General features: G+C 38.8%; 1 protein-coding gene across 2 annotated transcripts in view; it reads left to right on the top strand.

Moving 5' to 3' along the window:
* Positions 1–3,920: 3,920 nt before the first annotated feature.
* Positions 3,921–20,958, top strand: part of LOC104911084 (cytosolic phospholipase A2 epsilon-like) — a 30,348-nt gene continuing 13,310 nt past the window's right edge. For both annotated transcript variants that reach the window (XM_031553387.2, XM_085224835.1), the window contains exons 1-7: positions 3,921–3,947; positions 4,388–4,423; positions 9,860–9,932; positions 12,974–13,110; positions 13,810–13,941; positions 14,418–14,458; positions 20,884–20,926. In XM_031553387.2, coding sequence (XP_031409247.2) covers positions 3,921–3,947; positions 4,388–4,423; positions 9,860–9,932; positions 12,974–13,110; positions 13,810–13,941; positions 14,418–14,458; positions 20,884–20,926 — 489 coding nt within the window. The remainder of the gene's footprint in view (positions 3,948–4,387; positions 4,424–9,859; positions 9,933–12,973; positions 13,111–13,809; positions 13,942–14,417; positions 14,459–20,883; positions 20,927–20,958) is intronic.

Below are 20,958 nucleotides of genomic sequence, written 5' to 3'. Positions count from 1 at the left end.
ATGTTTTAGAAACATGTTTTAAATAAAAGAAAAAAAGGTTTCATTTGCAAAATTCCCTATTCAGTCAGCACCTCCCCAGAGTTGTGTTATTACTGATTGAGTGGAGTTCACTTCTCATTTCTGTAAAGGTACACCTCTGATTCTGGGTGTTTTCAAATCAAACTTCAGTCCACGATACTGAAAATTGTTGTGATCCTGGCACCAGATTTCTTTTTAGCTAACAGCAACCTCCATCCCTCTCTTACAGCTCAACACCCATGCAGGTTTACATGCAGTCTACCATACAGGTCCTATGTTTCTCACCTGACAGAAAAGGAAAGCATGGGCACTGACGGGATGAGTTCTGTAGCCTTCACTTTGAGGGCACTGTAGAGTATGGAAGAGTAAGTATATTGAAGATGAATGTTTCTCAGATTGAAATCTGAGACTATGGGGAAGGGGGGGTCATTATTCATCCATGGTTAAGCCTTCTCACATGCAGAGATTATAGCTTAGCTCCACTGTGCAACTGAAATTTGATTTTGATCTGCTGCCTTTCTAGCTTGATTGACAGGTGAAGGTCTGTATAGAGTGTATAGTTTACAGATCTGTTTTAAAATAATAATAATAAAAAGACTGAAAGGCTAGAGCCAGGGAAGATCCTCCAACTGTAGACCTGACACTGTTTATTTACTTGTTAATTTGTGTTATTTGTTAACTCTGAATACTTCTTTCCTACTAAGACATCGCACTGTCATTTTATAACACTCCTCACTCGTTTTTGGGTATTGAACTACCTTTCTGATTTAATTTAAACACTAATCAAGGTGCTTAAGTGATGAGAGGTCATTACAGAGGCGGTACAATTGTACTTTTCTCTTGTAATAATATGAAATTCCCCATTACTCATACATTTCTGTAGTCCTAGATGATCAGAAGGTGATGAAGGCATATATGAGGTAATCATAGGATGTTGGATGCAGCTGTTACTGCAACTTATTGCAGCTTGCAACTTACTGCACTTATGATATCCAGATAATTGTGTCTCTGTTGGGGACGGTAGTCTTTGCAGTAAGGCAGTTCAAATTAATTTTGACTGCATCAGATTGGCAAGATATTCATATTTGCTCCACTTGCCTTTTACTGAGACTGAGATACAAAAGCGTGTGTATGTAGATGCGTACTTCAAAGCAGATGGAGAGTAGAGGAAAATTGTATCTTCATTTTTACTTTTCTTTACATTGCTCAGAGCTTTAAAGATTACTTTGTGTTTCCCTGTGTGTAATTGTCTCCCTAGTCTTTAAAAAGTGAAATAAGAGTGTAAGTAGCGTCTATATGGAGAACACTACTAGTTTTGAATTATTTACTCTGGAAATATGCTCACTAAAAAAAAATGTATAGCTCCAATATATGGCTTACTAGATTTTAAGTAACTTCTCCCACAATTTACTTGATGGCTGTCTTTGTAAGTCTCCGTAATTTGAAAAGAATTCAAGAAAAATGTAAAAAGCCCCAACATAATAAATTATACTTTGCAGTAGAAATCTTTTTTGAAATCAGAATCCTAGGACATGTTTCTAACTCTGAAACACAACAGTTGGACAGACTGCAAAATCAGAATTTCTTTGGACATGGATTGTATAGGCTTTGCAGTATTACCTTTCCATGAGAACAGTAGTCAGCAGACAAAGCTTCTTCAGTGATAAGAAAAATGTTCTGTTACAGGTGTTATTCATTAATGATAGAATGAAACACTACTTACATCTGTTGATCATAATTCTTGACTTTTACAAAGCTTTCAAAGCTCACTTCCAGAGTCTTCTCGCGTGTGTGGGATAAGCTGTGTTTAAGGGAAGGCTACATCAGCTACAAAACTTGGTGATGGTTGTGAGTAGGAGAGGAAGAGGTACTTAAGAGCATGTTTTGGATGTGGGAATAATTATACTATTTTGAGAAAGCAATCTGAATATTAAACTGTTCAGCAGTGAAAATGCAATGAATGTAATACTCCAAATCACAAAGAGGTGGTATTCCCTTTTTAGATGTTGTACTATGGGACACGGTTCAATGGGTAAATATTGGTAGGTGGACAGTTTGACTAGATGATCTTGGAGGTCTTTTCCAATCTTGTTTGATTCCATGAAAGTAATGCTGGGGCAGTATTGCATTGGCTTTGAAATAGCTGGGGAGGTACCAAGGGGCTGCTCTGTATTGTGGCTAAGAAATGAACTAAGTAATGGGTTCTGATTGCACAAGGAGAAGGTAGAGTTCCTCCAAATGACTTTCTCCAGCACAACATCTGCTGTGGTGAGCTGGGGAAACCAAGCTGAATGACTGATCCTCTTTCACTTGATCAATAATGTGTGGTGGTTTATTTATTTATTCATTGCAGCAGATTCCTACTTTATTTTTTTAATAGTGGATTTTCTCCAGAAAAGCATTCTTCTTTCTAAAGCTGGAAAGACTAGCTTTGCAAGAGCATAAATGGATGATACTCAACTGTGAGTGCTCTGCCTGGATTTATTCATAAGCATTCAACACAGATATAAGGTAACAAAGGCAGAAATTAAGGAAGAAGTGGATTATTCATCAGTATGAGAGGGGCTGATTTAAAAATACGTTTAAGATACCAAACCTTTCCTTACCACAAGCCCTGTGCCCTACTTGGGATCTGTGATGCAAGTGTTAGTACTACCTCCCCCTGTCATCAAGCAGGGAGACAGGAAGGAGTGTGGCAGAGCAAGAATCTCATGTCACACACTCCAAAGTTTGCCAACCTGCATACACATGCTAATTCAGGGCTCCTGTAATACACTGCCTTTACAAGCACTGAGTCACTGCACACCAAGTAAATTATAGAAATATAGAATGGCATAGTTGGAGGGGACCTTAAAGATCATCCAGTTCCAAACCCCTGCTATGGGCAGGACTGCCATCCACCAGATCAGGCTGCCCAGGGCCCCAGCCAACCTGTCTTTGAACACCTCCAGGCACCCACAACCTCTCTAGGCAGTCTGTGCCTCACCCTGCTCTGAATACAGAATTTCTTCTTAACATCTAATGTAAATCTGCCCTCTTTAGTTTAATGCCATTCACAAACTTGTCCTATCAAAAGGAGGCACCAGGAGGCATCTGGGCCTAGATGTTTCCACTGTGCTGCCAGCTGGAGCTGCTGTGAGTGGGCACACACAGGAACCCTTTGTATGGTATACCCTGCTGAATGAGTAGCTGCGCTCCCAGGGCCCACGCTCCCAGCACAGCCCCTCCTGCCTCACCTGTCCTCCCCCAGATTCCTCCTACTGCCTGTAGCTCCTGATTTCCTCTCACTGTACATAACTGCAAGCTTTTCTGTGCAATTATTCATTTTTTTTTTCCTACAGATACACTAAATATCCAGGCTACGGATACTGAAAATGTGGTTAGGTCACTAAGACTAGCACAGAGATGTCCAAATAATGTTAGAAGAGTGTATCCTGCAAATTTAGTTGAGACACCAAGACAATTTACCTTGCTGAGCAGCTTGCTGCTACAGGTGCTGGATAGAGTTCAGGATATGGAAAGCAGCTTCTGGGATCTCTTCCCAGTACTCTGGTAGCTGTGCGGTGGGCTGAGAGCTGTGATTTAGTAAGTAACAGACATTTGAGCTGAGTTAGCAGTAGTATTTTCTAGAAACCCCTGGGTAGACGGGGTTTCAGTGTACCCTGAAACACAAAGTAGGTAGAGAAGGAATCTCCTCATTCTGCTGACTCAGCTGACATACTCCAATAGGCTGCAGGAAGCAGGGAGGGGACTGTCTAATGACTGGGAATAACAAAGGGGTGGGGCAGGAGAACCTGGTCATAAAATCCCTAATCCTCCACCCCTAATATGCATGAGGAGTTCCTGCCAGCCATACAGCTCAGTGTGTTTTATCATTGGACTTAGATGCAACTGGGGCTGCAATGGGATCAAATTTAAGTTCAAATGAGGTAAGCAAAAGAAGTCTATAGCAGGTGTAGAGTGGGTGGAATTCTAATTTTCCATAGCAGAGAACAAGCTGTTTTAGGTGTACGGGCAAGCCACAGGAGGCAGGTTTGCTGTTCCTTGGATCTTACGGTTGCAAGGAGTGTTTTCCTCGGCTAGCATTGTGCAGAACTTTGTGGCATGTCTGTTTTCCAGTTACGTTTTAGGGTTAGCAGCATTACTTGCTGTGCTTGCTGAAAGGAAAAGCTGCACGTCAAGAAAGCAAGAAGCTTCCATGGAGTTGTTGACATGGGTTTGGTGACTAGTAAAGCACCTAACGACTGTCATTAATACTCGTGGCCTTGAATACGATTTTGAATGGGAGATGTTCTTAAATGCCAGCCTAAAATAAAAGTTGAACATCTAGTTTAGCTTTCTTAACTTTGCCTTGTATTGTTCTTCCTAGACATTTACGGGCACCTCAGCGCCAGTGGAGAGAACGGTAGGTAGTAATTAGCTGCCCCTTCATTAAATGCTGTCCAGTGCTGAATGTACAGCACCAGAAAAATGTTGGGAATTCAGTGGCTCAGGGGAAAACTGCGCTGGCTTAGTTACAGAATGCTGAAAGGTTGAGCTGCAGCTTCAGCTCTGGAGGTGAAGTATTGCCTTACTTTTCTGATGCTTTTGGTGCTGTTGGTGTTGTGCTACATCTGGGCAGGTTTGTTCTTCACCTGTGCTCATTCTTGAATTCCTTCCCTTTTTATATTTTGATTTCTTTGGATGAAACTTGCTTCTTGCATTGTTCCTTCTGTGTAAGTTGTTGTTTCAGTGTTTCTTAGTGCTTTAGTAAACTTTTTTTTGTGTTACAGTGACCTCTCATATAACTTAACTTTCACTGTGCCACAGTGTTTAAAAATCCATCCTCAGAACATGTAAAACTGGAATGAATGTGTCTTATTTTGTCTCTCCAGATTCATTATCCTCACAGTAGAAATAGTGCCAAAACTCTAAATGCAAACAAACAAACAAAACAAAAACAAACAAAAAACAAACAAACAAAAAAAAAACCCAAAGTATTCTGTTGAGATGGACCTGAGGATGCATTCTTTGTCAAATGAAAACTTCCTGAGTAATTAGCAGACATTTAGGTTGATAAGTATTAGCATAAAGGAAAATGTCAGACAAGCTGTTCAGAGCTGTTGAATGGGGGGCAGCGGCAGCAGAATGGGGCTGTCTTCAGATACTTGCCATTGGCTCGGTGCTCTTGCCCTGCATTGGTGATGTGGTGGCTTACTAGCCTGGTTGGTTTGAGCTTTGATTGCACATGATCCTGGTGGTGAGGGACTGCGGTGAGGCTCTCCCAGATGGTGGTGATTTTTGGTCTTTGTCTCGTGAAGGTTTGCTGTTAGTGATGGTATCTGATCTCTGATTTTAACTGAGAGCCGCTTGATGCTGTCTATGCTCCTCCAAGGTGAAATGCCATAGTCAAACAAGACTTTGCAATGTTTCTTCAAAAAGTGGCTATGAAAATGATGTTTAGGCTTCTGTGTATAATCTCACAGTCTGAAGTAAGTATGCTACCATCACAAATTATTTTTTTTTAATCTTGTAAACTCAGCATTTGTTTTACAGGATCAAACTTGTTTTTTTTTTTTTTTTCTTTTTTGCCTTTCATTTTACAAATGGATCTCTAGGGGTGAGAGCTGTACAGTTCACTGGCCTTAAGTCATGCCTTTTGTCTTAAAAGTATTTAGGGTGGCAGAACTGAACTGAGTATAGTAAATACAATATGGAGTAGGACACAGAGCCCTTTTTTTCTTGCCCTTTTAGGAAAGGAAAACAAGAACAAGCAATAAAATCATTAAGGACCTGACTTTTTTTAAATTTTTTTTTGGCCTTGACAATTAGTAGTTGTGATGATAAAAACGTGGATGTCAAACATTTGAGATGTTTTATGCCATTCTATAAATCTATAAGGAAACTAGCTTTCATTATGAGTCAACATCAGGACAATTCATGGAATGTTTATGTGTTTGTGATCAAAACTTAAATGGTCACTTAAATTAAAAGGATAATGAAAGGTACTTGGTGGGAAAATGCAGAGAGGCAAAAAAAAAAAAACAACTTTTTTAATTACTTGAACTACTGTATCATATCAAAATAAGATAGACTAACATGGTCTTTACAGAAAGCCATGCTGAACTGTGCAAATTTTAGACTCAGTTTCTCTTCCAAGTTTTGGATTTATTCTAATGAAAATGCCGTGAAAGTGCAAGTGGGGGAAAAAGTGAAAAACACATGAAAATGGCAGTCTGAGCCATGCAGATTTTACATAGCTCTTGGAAGGAATGAAGCCTTGGTCCACTTCTGCTCCATTTGTTTTTATGCTGTGTCAACCCCAGTGAGCTTTGTCAACTTTTAACAGGTCCTAGCTATGGGATATTTTAAAATGGGTGAAATAAATATGAAATGCACAGTGCAAGGAAAGTGTTTATTATGCATCTGACCTTGCCTCAGGTAGCAGACATGGTAATGTAATGAAATCCTGCCTGCCCCTGGGGCTCCAGAGCTCTTTGAAGTTAGTAGGTGCCCCATACCTGACAGAGGCTGGGGTTTGGTGTCCTGCTGGACTTTCTGACAGGGCTGAGCATTTTCTTTGTTGGTCTTTGCAAGTTTTAAAGTAGGGATGAGTCTTCTATTTTGTTTTGAAGAGAAAGCTAAGGAAAGAAGGCAGTGCTGTAAATACATCTGTCACGCTGTTTTGCTTTAATAATTGCCTTTTCACTTGATTTAACTCAAGAATGTCTTATGTGTTTCTAGTCTCCTGAAGAACAATTCCTTTTGAAGTGCAGAAGGAATTTTACTGAAATAGAACAGTTTTAGGGTCCAGTTACACAGTTCTTATTCATATGGATGAGCACACATGTGAACAGTGCCACTGAGTTCCCTGGGAACAGATATGTCAAGATTGCACAAACATGCCACAGGACTTTTATCTGACGTAGGACAGGGTGACCAATTCCTGTGTTTATAATCTCATATATTTAAGTAGTTTCAACAGTGATTATTAAAATTCCTGGCTTGTGTTTCCGGTTTATGAGGTAACAATCAGGTCTCAGACCAAATCAACACAGAAGCCGAAAGTTGTAGTGCATGTAATAGCTGACCTGGGAGGCTTCTGGCTTTGGAATTCACCCAGCCTGTGATACGGTCATCATCAGATTAAAGGGAAACATGTGGAAGTCATTGCCAGCATTAACAACATTAAGTCATTAACAGCAGAGGATCCAGTTTAAGATATGCCTCTCAGGAGTTCTTTTCCAAGCGACTGTAAGTTGCTGTGATCAAGACCTGACAAAGCATTCCGACACCTACATTTAGGAGACTTCTAAGTCTTTACAACCTTGAGTTAAGCACTGGGGATTGATTCAGTACATTTGAAGAGTTAGATTCCATATATTTGGTGAGTTATACTGATATGGGAATTGTTACAGCAGGTAAGGGAACAATGTAAGTATGCACACCCAGCTAATGGGGAAAGCTGAGCTCGGGGACACAGTCTTATATCCTACCTCTGTATGCTACTTAGGGCTGAATGAAGAAACCACTACCCACTTGATAAGCAAAGCAGAATTTAAAGAACAAGGTATTTAAAGAACAAGGCAAAGTTTATTTCCTAAAAAATGGCATCAGCCTGGTGATTATAGCATTTTCCTGCAATGGGGGATTTTTCTACTCATGCCCATTCTTCAGTATTCAAGAGAAGCAAGATCTAGCTTTTCTGGGGAAAGGTATTCTCTACATCTTCTGCTGAAATTGTTGAGGACAAAGACACTCAGGATTTTTTGGGTGAGAGAGTAGGGACCAAGTATACACGTAACAAATACATCAGCGTGTGTGACAGGGATAGGCAAGCCTTAGTTTGTTGATCCTTGGGTCTAGGACTGATTCTTTATCATGCCCAATTATATTTAATGCATAGAATCATAGAAAGACTTGGTTTGGGCTGCCCAGGGCCCCACTCAAACTGGCCTTGAATGCCTCCAGAGATGGGGCATCACCTGATCTCTGGGCAGCCTGTGCCAGTGCCTCACCATCCTCTGAGTAAAAAATGTCCTTCTAAAACCTAATCTAAATCTCTCACCTTTCAGTTCTAGTGATTTCTCCTTGTTCCATCATTATCTGCCAATGTAAAAATCATGGAATCATAGAATGGTTTGGGTTGGGAGGGACCTTTAAGATTTTCTAGTTCCAGCTCCCCCTGCTATGCAGGGGCCCTTCTTATTAGATCAGTTTGCTCAAAGCCCCATCCAGCCTAGCCTTGAATGCCACAGCCTTACTGGACAACTTTTTCCAGTTTTCTCACCACCCTCACAGTAAAGAATTTCTTCATAATATCTAGTCTAAATCTACCCTCTTCAAGTTTAAAACTATTTCCCCTCCTCCTGTCAGTACATGCCCTTATAAAAAGTCCCTCCGCAGCTTTCCTGTAGGCTCCCTTCAGGTACTGGAAGAAAAAAGTCAGTCTCCCTCATGTTTAATGCATGTAGGAAAGCAATTCTGTCAGTTCAACTCTAAAGTCTGACCATGATGTATTTTTGTTGTTTTTGATTGCCTTGCTTTTGATGGGCCTTTTGTTAACCCAGAAGGAAGAGGGAAGGGTGTTAGCCAGGTTGTTCCTCAGAAGTTTTTGTCCATTCTGAAGTAGCTGAGGGCTTTGTTGATGAAGATGTAGATCTGCTTTATTACATTGTAATAGGGTCCAATGCCAAGTTATTGTCCTGTTTGCTTAATTTTGTTAAAGCATTGTGAAACTCTAAAGGATAAGATTTCTGCTGCAACTGGAAAGACATGGTCCAACAAAGCCTATAACTTGTGAAGGAAATAGTAATAAGATACATTTGATTATCTAATGTCAGCAAATCATTTTTACTTTTGCCTCTTGTATTAGTATAAACACTTCAGGTGCAAAGTGATAAATCCCATGTGCTTGTGTTAGAACAATGTGTGTTCACTTTATTAGGGTGTATTATGTCTATGAATGCGGGCATGAAATAGTTTATGGGTAGAATTAATATATTTTCTTACCAACTGGCATAGATGGAAAGATTAGACATTCTGAGGCACAAAAAAACTGTTTTTGATCTTTCATAGAACCAGTAGACTCAAAACTCAATATCATGTCTAAGAAAATGTTAAGTGAAATTATATATTCATACAACAGTTTTAAAAAGAACAATGGTACCTATGAAATGGAGATGTTAATGCGGGAGTGCAGAAGTAGAGAAACATGTTAAGCAGTTATCTCAAAGGTGAAATGGAGAGGAAGTTCAATTTATAGTCTAAGGAACAAGGGGACATGTTAGTTTAGTACACAGAAGTTATGAGGTTTTATAAAATTAATATTTCTGAGCTGAAGGTATCAGATATCAAGTTATGAATTGATTCCCAGGATCATCACCAATAAGAGTAGTTTAGTTTTCTGCTGGGGACCAGGACTATAGATCAGTGTCTTCATGAGAAATATCTCCTGACTGTCAGCAGTATTTCTGATCTACTTGCATAGCTACTGTGACAGCTATTAGAGTCCCATAGGCAGTCCATTACATTCCAGACCCAAGGACACCAAAGTGCATGATGTAAGGAGGTTCATTTTGATAGTAGAGAAGCAGAGTTAGAAGGAACTATTCCTTATCAAATTAAACTCAACAGCTATTCTCAACTCATGCAGTTTTGAAATCTGCACCTTCTTTATCAGATCTGGAAAGGGTTATATGCCAAAAATACATGTAATTTTTCCAAATAGTTCAACTAGTTTGATAATAGCTCAGCCTTAAAATCCGCTTTATCCATGTGCTTAGGTTAGAGCATGCAGAGGTCCGACTAGAGACTGATATTCATCTTGCTGTTGTTTCTTTTTCTTTAAATTGTTCTGCAGAGGCCGGTATCTCCTTTCAACTTGCTTACTGTAAAAATACTAAGACTGAGGAACGTCCGGAAGGCAGACTTGCGTAAGTACTTCTGTAGTTTTCAAATATTGCTTATAGTTTCTTATTTGGTCAACATTACTGTCCTCAAGTTGTGTGGGAATACTGAAATGTATTGCTATAAGTTTGTAAGTACTATTTTTACTGTGATCCTAAGTACTGCTTTTTGCACCTTAGTGTAAAGAGGCCAATCTAGGCAAGGTGGTGCATTCAATTTCAGGTTTCATGCCTTGTTGTATGAGACTTATTTTAGAGTGCATCATCAACATGATGTTTACCAGAATCATGCTGAATGTGTCTCAAAATGAATTGTCTTCTCAAGATTTCACGCAGTTTAGCAGTTTCTAAGGAAACCAAATATGTGTTTTAGTTCCTGTACTGTATATTTTGGGATTTTATCTAGTGTGATGGGTAGAGAGTAGAGAAAGCTTGTCATAAGTTGGAACTGGTTACTTAAAGGAAGAATGTTGTTGGAACATGTGGAAATTATGCAACAAGATTATTTTTGAATGAACGCTTACTATCATGGAACAAATCTTTGTTTCACTCACTCATGGTATTCTGTATTACTTAATCCTATGTTTTCTGCAATGCAATACTAGTGTACTTATTTATTGGGTGTCTTCAGTTTACTCCAAGAGAATATTCTATTTACTATTTATGTCTCGATGCTTTTTTACTCTAGAAATCACAGATTTTATTTCCATAATATCTACCTTGTCACACATACTATTTGCAAAGCTACAGAGTCTTATAAGTTGTGAAGTTCTGGGTTTCTTAGAGGTTAAAGATGTATTTTGATTTTCATAGACATGCACTTGATAGTTGTAGGCTTTGTATGCACTGCATTTTTACTTAACAAAAAACAGCTATTCAAATGCTTACGTGGTGATTTGCATCAACTAAATATGTGATTTGAGTGAGTAGTCACTGCAATTGCACCTGCAAACCTGCATGCTCAATTGTGTGTGCATTTGTGTATTCCAGCAGGTCACCTGCTTATGCTTCAATTCATTGTGGTTGTTCACAGGAAAAAAAATTACTCACAATCATTGCTTGCCACAGTGAATAGTATGGCCTTTCTTCATGAAGCCAACTGGTTTGTTTGTCACAACATATTGACTTATTTCCTTGTATTCTGGTCCCAAGAATGGATGCATATTGTATATTTCTTCTCTTAAAATGCCCCAAATTTAGAACTTGAGTATGGCTTTCCACAGGTTTGTTTAAAGCATATTTGGCAGAGAATTCTCAAGCAAGAGTGTCTTCTCCTGCAAAAAATTTGTTTTCTGAACAGTTTGGAGTCTTTTTGCCTGTAGCCAGAAGGACATGTTCTGAGGCACTGAAAAGGCACTTGAGAATCCAAATATTTTAGTTTTCCTAGAAACCTCAGTATTTTAGGCTGCAGGAAGAAATCCATTTTCTATCTAATTTTATAATACAAATGATATGCTTCTTGTTAGAATCGTAAGTTAATGCTTTTTTTTGCTCTGCTTTGGCTTTTGTTTTTGCTCTGATTAAACTTCGATGTTCCCCATTCCAGTGTTTTTTTTTCATATTTTACCCTGCTGTTGTTCCAAAGTAAGATAACTTTAATAGGTTTAGGTATAGGCCTAGTAATTTAGACTGTGCTTTGGACCTAGTTCTGGCTGTGATGTGGAATCCTGGGCAAGTTATTCAAGTTTTCTCAATGTACTTAATTGCTTAATCCTTACATTGCCACAGTGAAGTAAATCATTGGTGTGTGTCAATCTCTTTGAAAATGGAAACTCCACTATTAATCACCATTAACCATTTGAATTTCCATCTGCCTACACTTGTGCCTTTGCTGAAGATTTGATTGGTCACATCCTTCAGATCAGGGCTGGCCAAATCAGGCACCACCTGGATACGCTGTGCTTCCCACGGCAGTTACTTAGCTCCCTCAGACTACAGTAGTGTTGTTAGCTGTGTGATGAGGGCGCAGCTTCAGCAAAGTATTATGGTAGAAAAACCCAATTCTTTAACTGTTACTGAAGGATAAAGAGGAAATAACATGAAGAAAATTATATTTAATGTGACATAGTAACACTGCTACACATTTTAGGTGTGTTGCAGGGACTGACTAGGAGTTGAGTTATTTGACCTCTTGACTCATAAGGTTCTTTTGAGAACCAAATGACTTGTAAAGCATTGCTAACATGAAATTGGAAGAATATATATTGCATTCTATGTATGAGACCAGGGTCATTACATCCTGTACCGACCTTCTGTAAGTTCCTCTCTGGCAATTTTCCATCTGAGTGTGAAGGGTTAGAATATGGAAGGAACTGACATCTCTGGTGGTGCTTTCTTTCCCAGATAGGAGTGATGGCAGGATTTGCCAGTCTGCCGATAGGGCAGTAGAAGGGAGTAGGATAAACTATAATGTAATGGTGAAAACTTTTTGAGGAAGATACCACTTCTAAAAATTGTCAAATGTATTGATCAAAAAGAAATTGCTACATTGTGATTAACGGAGGAATGATACCTTTTGGCAAAACAAACAAACAAAACACACACACACAAAAAAAAAAAAAAAAACAAAAGAAAACTGTATTCATTTAAGCAATTACTCGACTAAAGGCTTTCGACTACTTTTAAGTCCATCGAAAATGAGGAGAACATACTAGAAGACAAGCCTCTTTGCTCTGATGTGAGTGCCGCTTGGACAGTAATATACTGATAGATGCTCTTGTACTTTGGTAGTGTTAAATTACTTCCTGCTCCAGTCACTGAGCAGTCATGAGTATAGAGTTTACTGCAACATGGATAGGTGTACATCTATAGCAAGTGCTACTGCAAATAAAGAGTAATGTTTTAAAAGAGAAATAATTTGACCGAGATTAAAAAGTGGGAATCAGCATGATAAACATGCAAGGATGTTTCTGTTTTCCAGTGAGTACTTCATTGTATTATTTATTTCTTAATCTACATGCTTCAGGAAAAATCCCCTATGGTGTTATCTCAATCTTATTGGTGATAAACAGATATTGCAGTATTTCTTTCTCTTGACACATCATCAATCTGCTCTTTTTGTTATACAGTCACCCTTTCAGATTGCTATGTGACATTGTGGTTGCCTACTGCCTCGTCTGAGAAGGTTCGGACCAGAACCATCAGGAACAGCAAAAATCCAGTCTGGAATGAAGCTTTCTGTTACAAGATTGACCGACGAGTGAAGGTAATGAAAATAAATGCTTTTCACTATTCACTACCTGCATGTAGTCAATAGATCTTGCAATGCTACAGCAACTACAATGTTGCTTGCATCCTCCTTGGTACTATAATCTGTTCCATCTGTTTGGTACTTAGATGTCTACTATTCTGAAACAATAAGAAGCAATTAATTTCCCCGCAGAAAATGTCCATAGTATCCTATTCCTTGTCCTAACGTATACAAGTGAAACCCAAGATAAAGATCGTATAGAAGATAAAATTAGCTCTAGGTATAGTGAATAGAAAATCCTTTAATAGCTGTGCCTGTTCTATATGCTTAGAGCCAAAGGTCACAGAACAAATGCAGTAGCATTTAATACAGTTATTTACAACAAATTCATGAGTGTTCTGCATGACAGGCCTTCCTTGCTTCCTCTCTCCAAGCATACATTCTATCAAATCAAGCCCCGGGGCAAATGTGAGGGAGATGATAGCACCTAGGCTCTATGACAGATGAATCTGCTTCTTTGTATATGCATTTATTGTTCAAGACCCATGCTCCCCAATCCCCTTCCCTTTTATGTTTCTTGCAGTCCTTCTTCCTTCTTTCCTTCAAAAATTGGAGAGAAAAAGAAAGCCTAGTCTTGAGGTTTTCCTGCCTTACGGAGTTCTTTGAAAGACAGTATTGAAAGAAAACCACAATATTCTTAACATCTCTTTGCAGAATGTGCTGGAGCTGAAAGTTTGCGATGAAGACACAATCACCAGGGATGATGAACTCTGCACGGTTCTCTTTGACATAGATAAACTTAGTGTAGGACGTACTGTTCGAGTGAAGTTTCAACTGAATCCACAGGTGAGCAATGGAATCAGTGAGCATGAAAACTAATTTTCGTCCACCAAAATATATCCTAATATAGCATTTTCCTACAGTTTCATTGAACTGTATTTCTTTGTTATTATCAGAAATAATTAAATCCCTATAGCAGTGCTCCATGCCAGTTTGAACTTTTGTAATAATAACACAGCTAATCCTTTGCATTCGGAATTGAAATGTGAAAAATGGCTATTTTATGAGAATGGGCAGATAATACATCTGCATGCTTGTATGTGATTTAGATGTCAAAATATTAGTTTTAGCAAATGCTTTTTCAATATTTCAGAATTGAATACCTTTGTTTGACACTGAAGATTCTTTTGCAAATTACTCTTACGTTCAGGGAATTGTTCCAAGTGCGAGTAATAAATGTTTATTTTACACATGATACGCAACTTGTGTACGTGAAGAAAATTAATTAATATACTCTTCTTTCTGCTTTTTCCTCTTTCCAGACACGCGAGGAGCTGGAGGTGGAGTTCACATTGCAGAACACGTGAGTAGACTCTTACATTGTATATAAACTGTTATACTCTGTATAAAAGTAGTGTGGAAAGCTTATTCATCTGTGACAGCACTTTTCAACCCTCAGTCTCCAAAGCAGTGTCTAGATATGTTCATTGAAGTCTAGTAAATTTCAGAATTTATGATTTAAATATCTGAAACTAATTTTTGTCTGGGATGACTAATGCCTCCTGGGCACCTATGTCCTCCAGTTCTCTTTTCCTCATTGGGTTAGTATATAAGGAAGTACAAGTTAAAATACTAAAGAAACTTTGACAATTAGAAAAAGGAATGCTATGCCTTGATATCTCATATTGACCCTTTTCTGGCACTTTGATGCAGGACAATATCCGTCTCTGTAGTATGCTTTATCACTCTGGGGAAGTCATTTGAAAAGATTTTTGTTATTGATTACATGCAATATGTGTTGTTGGACTGAAAGCATTGTTAAAACAACCTTAGAAGTGAGCTGGTATTGCTGGGACCTTCATGAGGCATTCAGGGTGTTTTTGGAGGACCGTCATGCTAATATGTTGGTGAAGAATTTGGATAGTGCGATATTTGTTCCAGAAGGGGAAATCAGGAACTTGTGGAGAAAGAGCAGTAGCACAGTGTTATGTGCACAAGCAAAAGAACCTTCAGAGATAAAAAATAGTCCCAGAATCTCTTATTACAAGTCATGTAAACTTACCAGTCTGGATTGTTTGTTGTTCACTGTGTACCAAAACTGGCAGAAGGCCCTGCACCCACAAGACAAGTAGTGCCTATCACAGCTCAGGGTGTCATGAAATCAGTAACAACAATGAAATCAGTAACAATCATAAAACAAAGGAGCTCCACTAGATATTCCAAATGATCTGACTAGGGTTTTCCCATTATAGGATGATTTATGGAGTTGGTGTGTAGAATTATACTCTTGATAATTCTGTGTTTTGATGAGGGAAGTCTGGGCAGATTGTTTGGCCTGGGTGTTGTGCACAGGTGGGTTCATGTATGGGTGCAGAGGATGGAATGTGTGAGAACTGGCTGTTTGTGGAAACCGTTATTTGAATCTTGCACCTAGTTACATTTTCCTAGAGACATGTTTGGTAGATAAAGTCAGAGGGAAACCAACTTCTGCAGATTCTGAGAATTCTATTGACTGAAGGAAAATTGTTGGGACTGTAAAAGTAAAAAGGATCCTTGGCACTCCCTAGGAAGAGGTTTCTCAAGGCTCACAATCATGTGTCAGTTGCTACAAGAAAGCTTCTGATCCATATTTTATTCATAGTGTGGTAACTCAGTGACTAATGCATTAACTGTGACCTGAAGAACTCCAGAGAAAAGAGGAGAACTTGCTGCACTTGGAATCGGGAATGTCACTGAGTGGATCCAACAGGCCTGGAAAATGAAAAACACTTGGGGAAATACGCTTCTTAAGGTGGATAAATGTTTTCCCTGCTATCCCTCATTCACGTTTCTTGCACGTGCATGGAAGTTGATGGTGTTCTGCCTATCAATCAAGTCTGAAATAAACGTGTGAGCACACTGAAACAATTAAAAATAGTTTCCCAGAGAGCCTCCTTGCTAAGGATACTGAGGTGGCTTTTTGTTTGGTTGTTGTTGTTTTTCTGTCAACACAGAAAAGTGTTCTATCAGGAATAATGAATGAAAGGGTTGATGGACTAAAATTAGAGACTACGGATTACGTTACCTGTGATAAGCTACAGAGATCTGAAACACTGAAGTAGCTGGGATGGGTCACCAGTAAACTATGGACCAAAGTGACCTCTTCTGTGGTGAACAAGCTCAGCAGGTTTTGGCAAGGCAGCCAAACAAGAATCCTTGGTTGTTCAGCAAGGGATAAAATGAGCCCTGGGGAACATAATATGTGCTTTGAAATTTCTGATTGAGAGAGACACCCACATGGGGAATTTCAAACAGGAAAAGGAACAGCATCCAGGAAAAAAAATAGGGACATTACCCTGTAGAGAGACAGAAGGATGTTAGTGATGCTGGCTCCTGATTAGATGCAGAAAAGATGTACTGCTGTCAGAGATAGCAAATGAGACCTCTTTGCTGAAGCCAGGCTCCCTGAATCAAGGTCTGACTGTTGCAACTTGAGGGAAACTGGTGGTTGCTGAGCCAAGCTCATGAAGTGGGCACAGTGAAGCTCTGCAGGAAAATACTGAGGAATAGATCTCTTCAAAATGAGATAAGATATTTAGTGGCCAAAAAACCAACTAGAAGACTGTGTGAGCTCCTCTTCTTGTGATGTTAACAGTCATCTTAAAGAGTTAGCCTGTCCCAAAAGCATCACTGGACTAGAGAAGTGTTGACAGTATTAGAGATAATTTTCAGAATTACAGCTTACCACGTGTGATACTTTCTAAAATTATCATATTATGATGAGAACGTGCTTTTAAAAGAATCTTTTTTTTCCTATTTTTTTTTAAATTTGACAGTTTATCTTGGAAATGATTATTATACTGTCTGACTTTATCTATTTATCTGAAGTAGCTTGTCATTTCTTCCTCGTCTTTATCGCAGACTTTACAGATTACCAATTGCAAAAATTACTATATTAGCCTGTTCTTCATTTCCAACACTTCACATGAATAATATCATACAGGAGATGTAATCCCAGGCCAAGTAAGTCTCCTGGGTTGCACCTATGATAGTGGCTTTGTCACTCCTATTTTTGTTTGCCTTACTGCGAAAGTTGTTTATGGGTTACTTTTACAGAAGACTGTTGCAAAAGTTCCCTTTTGATACAGAAGTGGACTGTGTGAAACTGGTTTTGGTATTTGTTCCTGTTTTGTTTAAAACTTTTTGCTTTGATAGCTTGGTTTCTACAACTGCATGATGAATGCCCTCTCTAGTTTTGCCTCACTCTTGTTCCATTGCCTGCAATACTTTCAAACATACCTCTTCGTGCTGCCACTACGCATGGCATGCACTGAGAGACAGACGTTTGATCCTAACGGCACAGAGAGGAAGGCATGCTCCTTCCTCCAAGTACTTTTTCACCAGCAACCAAGAAAAGGGATTGCAAACACCCATCCAGTGTTTTATGGGCCCATAGCATGAGCCCAGCTGGCATGAGAGCTGCTGCCCTTGAGCAGCAGTGACAGAAAAGGTAAGGTCGTTGTACACAGATTGTGGAATTGCATGTCTTAGTGCTTTTTGTGTTACTTTGTGGTGATTACCAATAGTAACACAGGCTTTCTCCCTCATGTTTCCCCTGGTAGGGTCCAGCAACAGCATGAGCCTTTACGGATTGCTGGGGAGACTGGGTCTCGCTGGACTCGGTGGCTTCGCTCCCTCAACATCCCTCTCCCTTCTGACTTTTACTGAAGATTGGGCCTGTTATTAAGTGGCCACAAATAGACTTCTGATGAACTAAAAGGTACTTCAAGTTTCAAAGGAGAAGTCTGACGGGCCCAGAGTATTTTTGGCTCTGATGATCTTCTTTTTGGTCTCTTTCTATCTTTCAGATATCCTGATTTGAGGAGGTGCATCTCTAACAATTCTTAGAAGAATGAAGGACTACTCTTACACAGCCTTTCACCTTAGCCCTTTTTTTTTTTTTCCCTAAAAGTGAAAGACAGTGCTTAAAATTAAGCCCACTTAATGCAAATGAATGTAAATAGATGTACAAAAAGTTGTATAAAACTTGAATGTTAATTATTAAATTATGGCAAACATATGATTTTTAGAAAATAAAAGCCTTTATTTCTTTCTGTAGTTCTGCTGTGTTGCTTTGAGAAAGTTTCCCCGTGTGTCTAGGGAGCAGCAGATCATGCCTTCAGTTTGGTTTGGGCGCTGCTGAGGAAACTTAGTGGGCTGAGTCTCAGCCTGCTGAGGGCTGAGTAGTGTACTGTTCTTATATGTATTTGTGTCAGGAAGTTTCAAGTCCTGAAGGAGCACATAAGACAAAAGTTTTAAGTCAAGGAAGATAATCGCCCAGCAATCTCTTAAGGCTAATATGTTTTTTTTAAATTGAAATAGCTCCATCCTCCATCTTTCTCTCAGGTCATCAGAAAAGTAGCCTATCCTATGCAGATGCGACTAAAAAAGAAAGGAGGCAGCTGGATCTGACACAAAGGAATTATGATTTTGTACATAGGTGGCTAAAAGTTGACTCTCCGGTGAAACAGAACATGATTGTCTACTTTAATTGGAGTTGTAATGTAAGAATACAAGTGACATTGACTTCCCAACAGTATTGACTATTTCATTATAAACCAGGTATGATGGAAGGAAGAAAAGGAAGTTTGATCTGGAGCAGGTGTTGTGTTGCAGAGGCATAGGATGGAGGAAGTGATCAACTGGGTCACAAAGCCCATCAGTCTTGGGTACCCCATTTGATAGATATTTAGTGGGGAAAGATGTCCAGGGTTTCTGTTCCTGTCTTTCCCTGGTGCAGGCCATGCTGTGCTCCCAGCTGTCTGAGTAAAGCCAAGACCTGCATTATAAAGGCCACAGGTTACAAACTGTGATGGAGGAGAGGACAGAAATGTTACTATATGTAACGAGAGTCATGTGATAGCAGGCTGTTTGTTAGGGAAACTGACAGCTAGTAAGTGTGTTAACTAACAAATTAGTCAATAAATGGATATTATTCAGTACCACAAACATAGGTAAAATATTCAAAGGTCCCAGTCAGAAGAAATGCTAAGAACTCTTCCGCACTCAGCTCCTCTGTGTTTGATTTCCAAAGCTTCAAAGAAAGGTGAATGTCTTTGCTCTTTTAAAAACAAATGTACAAGTCATCAGGTTAAAATAATAATGTCTGTCCTATTCAGTGAATGGCAGAAGCCTTGAAACTCAGTATCCAAAAGTCCAAAGCACAGTGTGTAGAGGAAGCAATAAATGGCAGCAACTGGGCTTCCTTACCATAATGGTCACACAGCTTCTACCTCTAAAGGGATGTCTCTTCCGGCAGTGCTCAAAGCTTGTGCTGTCCTAGTTCTTTCCACTGGTCTTCCAAGTCATTTGGTGCAACAGTTCAGATTCTGATTTGAAAGTCATGCTTTGGACCTCAGTTTAACTTTATTCTTTGTTGATACCAAGAACTCAAATAATGCTACGTTCTTCTGGATATTTACCTCCATCAGGAGGCATTTTTCCTTCTCTTTCCATGTTCGTCTTAACAGCATATGCAGGCTGAAATCTTTTAGTATCTGTCCAGCTGTTTCTCTGCTGTCCTAGCACTACTTCATGGAATATATGAGTATAGTGACGCTATTAGATATGTAAAGTTTGACTACAAATAAGTGGGCAAGTTTGAAAGCAATCCTGAGTTGCAATTATACCCATTCTCCTTACAGATAGAAACACGTAAGTATGTTCTGTGCCTGATGTTCTTTGAACTCATATAACATAATCTTTCGATAGGAGATGATCCTACAAAATTCAGAAATAAGTAACTGTTTTCCTGAGTTTGCTGCATTAAGCCAAATTGTAGTGGTGGCAGTTGTTTTTGTTTTTTTTTTTTCTTGAAGGAAAACATTGGTTTGGAAATGAAACTTTAAGTTGTTTATCAGATCTGAAATTCTGGGAGAATTCTTTGTCATGAGAAATTCTATGAAGCTATTTTCATTCATTAAATTCGAATAGTCTATGATAATATTCTCATAAATTTGATAATAATGTAATTGATCTGATTTTAAAGGAAGCTTAATATGTGGTTTCTGCTGAGATGTGGTACATATCTCAAGTGTATGATTGTGTGAGACTACAGTGTGTATAATCAATAGCTTGTAAAGTCTGAATAGATTACTCATACTTTCTGCATTGGATTGAGGAGTTGGTGCAAAAGTCCTATGATTTTAGACATCTGTTTTAATGAGGAGCTGCTTGCTTATTTTTTTGGTGGTGTGATTTTTTTTTTGGTTTTGGTGGAAAAAGTATTTAAGAATCTAAGAATTAGTTTCTGCAGTATATGAACCAATTTCTGCCCTTAGATGGTTAAGTAGAAACACATCGACATTTAATATATGGCGCATATATTAAAATTTCACATATTAAAATTTCACATCCAACTTGCAAATGTCTTAATAGATGTGAGCGTCTTTGTCTTTATACTTCTATGGTAACCTGAGCAACTGGGTTTTTTCTGGGGTATAATAACTTGGGCCAAACTGTGTAATGTTCAAAATGATCAGAATGGCTGTAATGGCTCCAACTCAACTCAAACTCACTATATTCTGAGTTAAACACTTCATTAAAGGAAGTGTGAAAAATGACGTAAGTAAAAGCCACGCTTCATATTTTATCATGGGACAAGGATGGAATTACCAGTCAGTCTGCTAGAATTTTGCTTGTTAACATCTTTAAAACATTTCTGAATTGAGAATGAATATGAAAGTTGAAAGTGTCAAACTGATGGGGGAAAGTATTTATCTGAAATGTTCTTTCCATTTTATTTTTCAGTCTGGACTATCCTGATGGCATCATTACTAATGGAGTACTAGTGGTAATTATTTCTTACAATCTTTCCTATGCCTA

Source organism: Meleagris gallopavo, chromosome 5 (genome assembly GCF_905368555.1).
Source record: "Meleagris gallopavo chromosome 5, MGAL_WU_HG_1.1, whole genome shotgun sequence".
NCBI lineage: Eukaryota > Metazoa > Chordata > Aves > Galliformes > Phasianidae > Meleagris > Meleagris gallopavo.
This window is presented reverse-complemented; position numbering and strand designations above follow the sequence as displayed.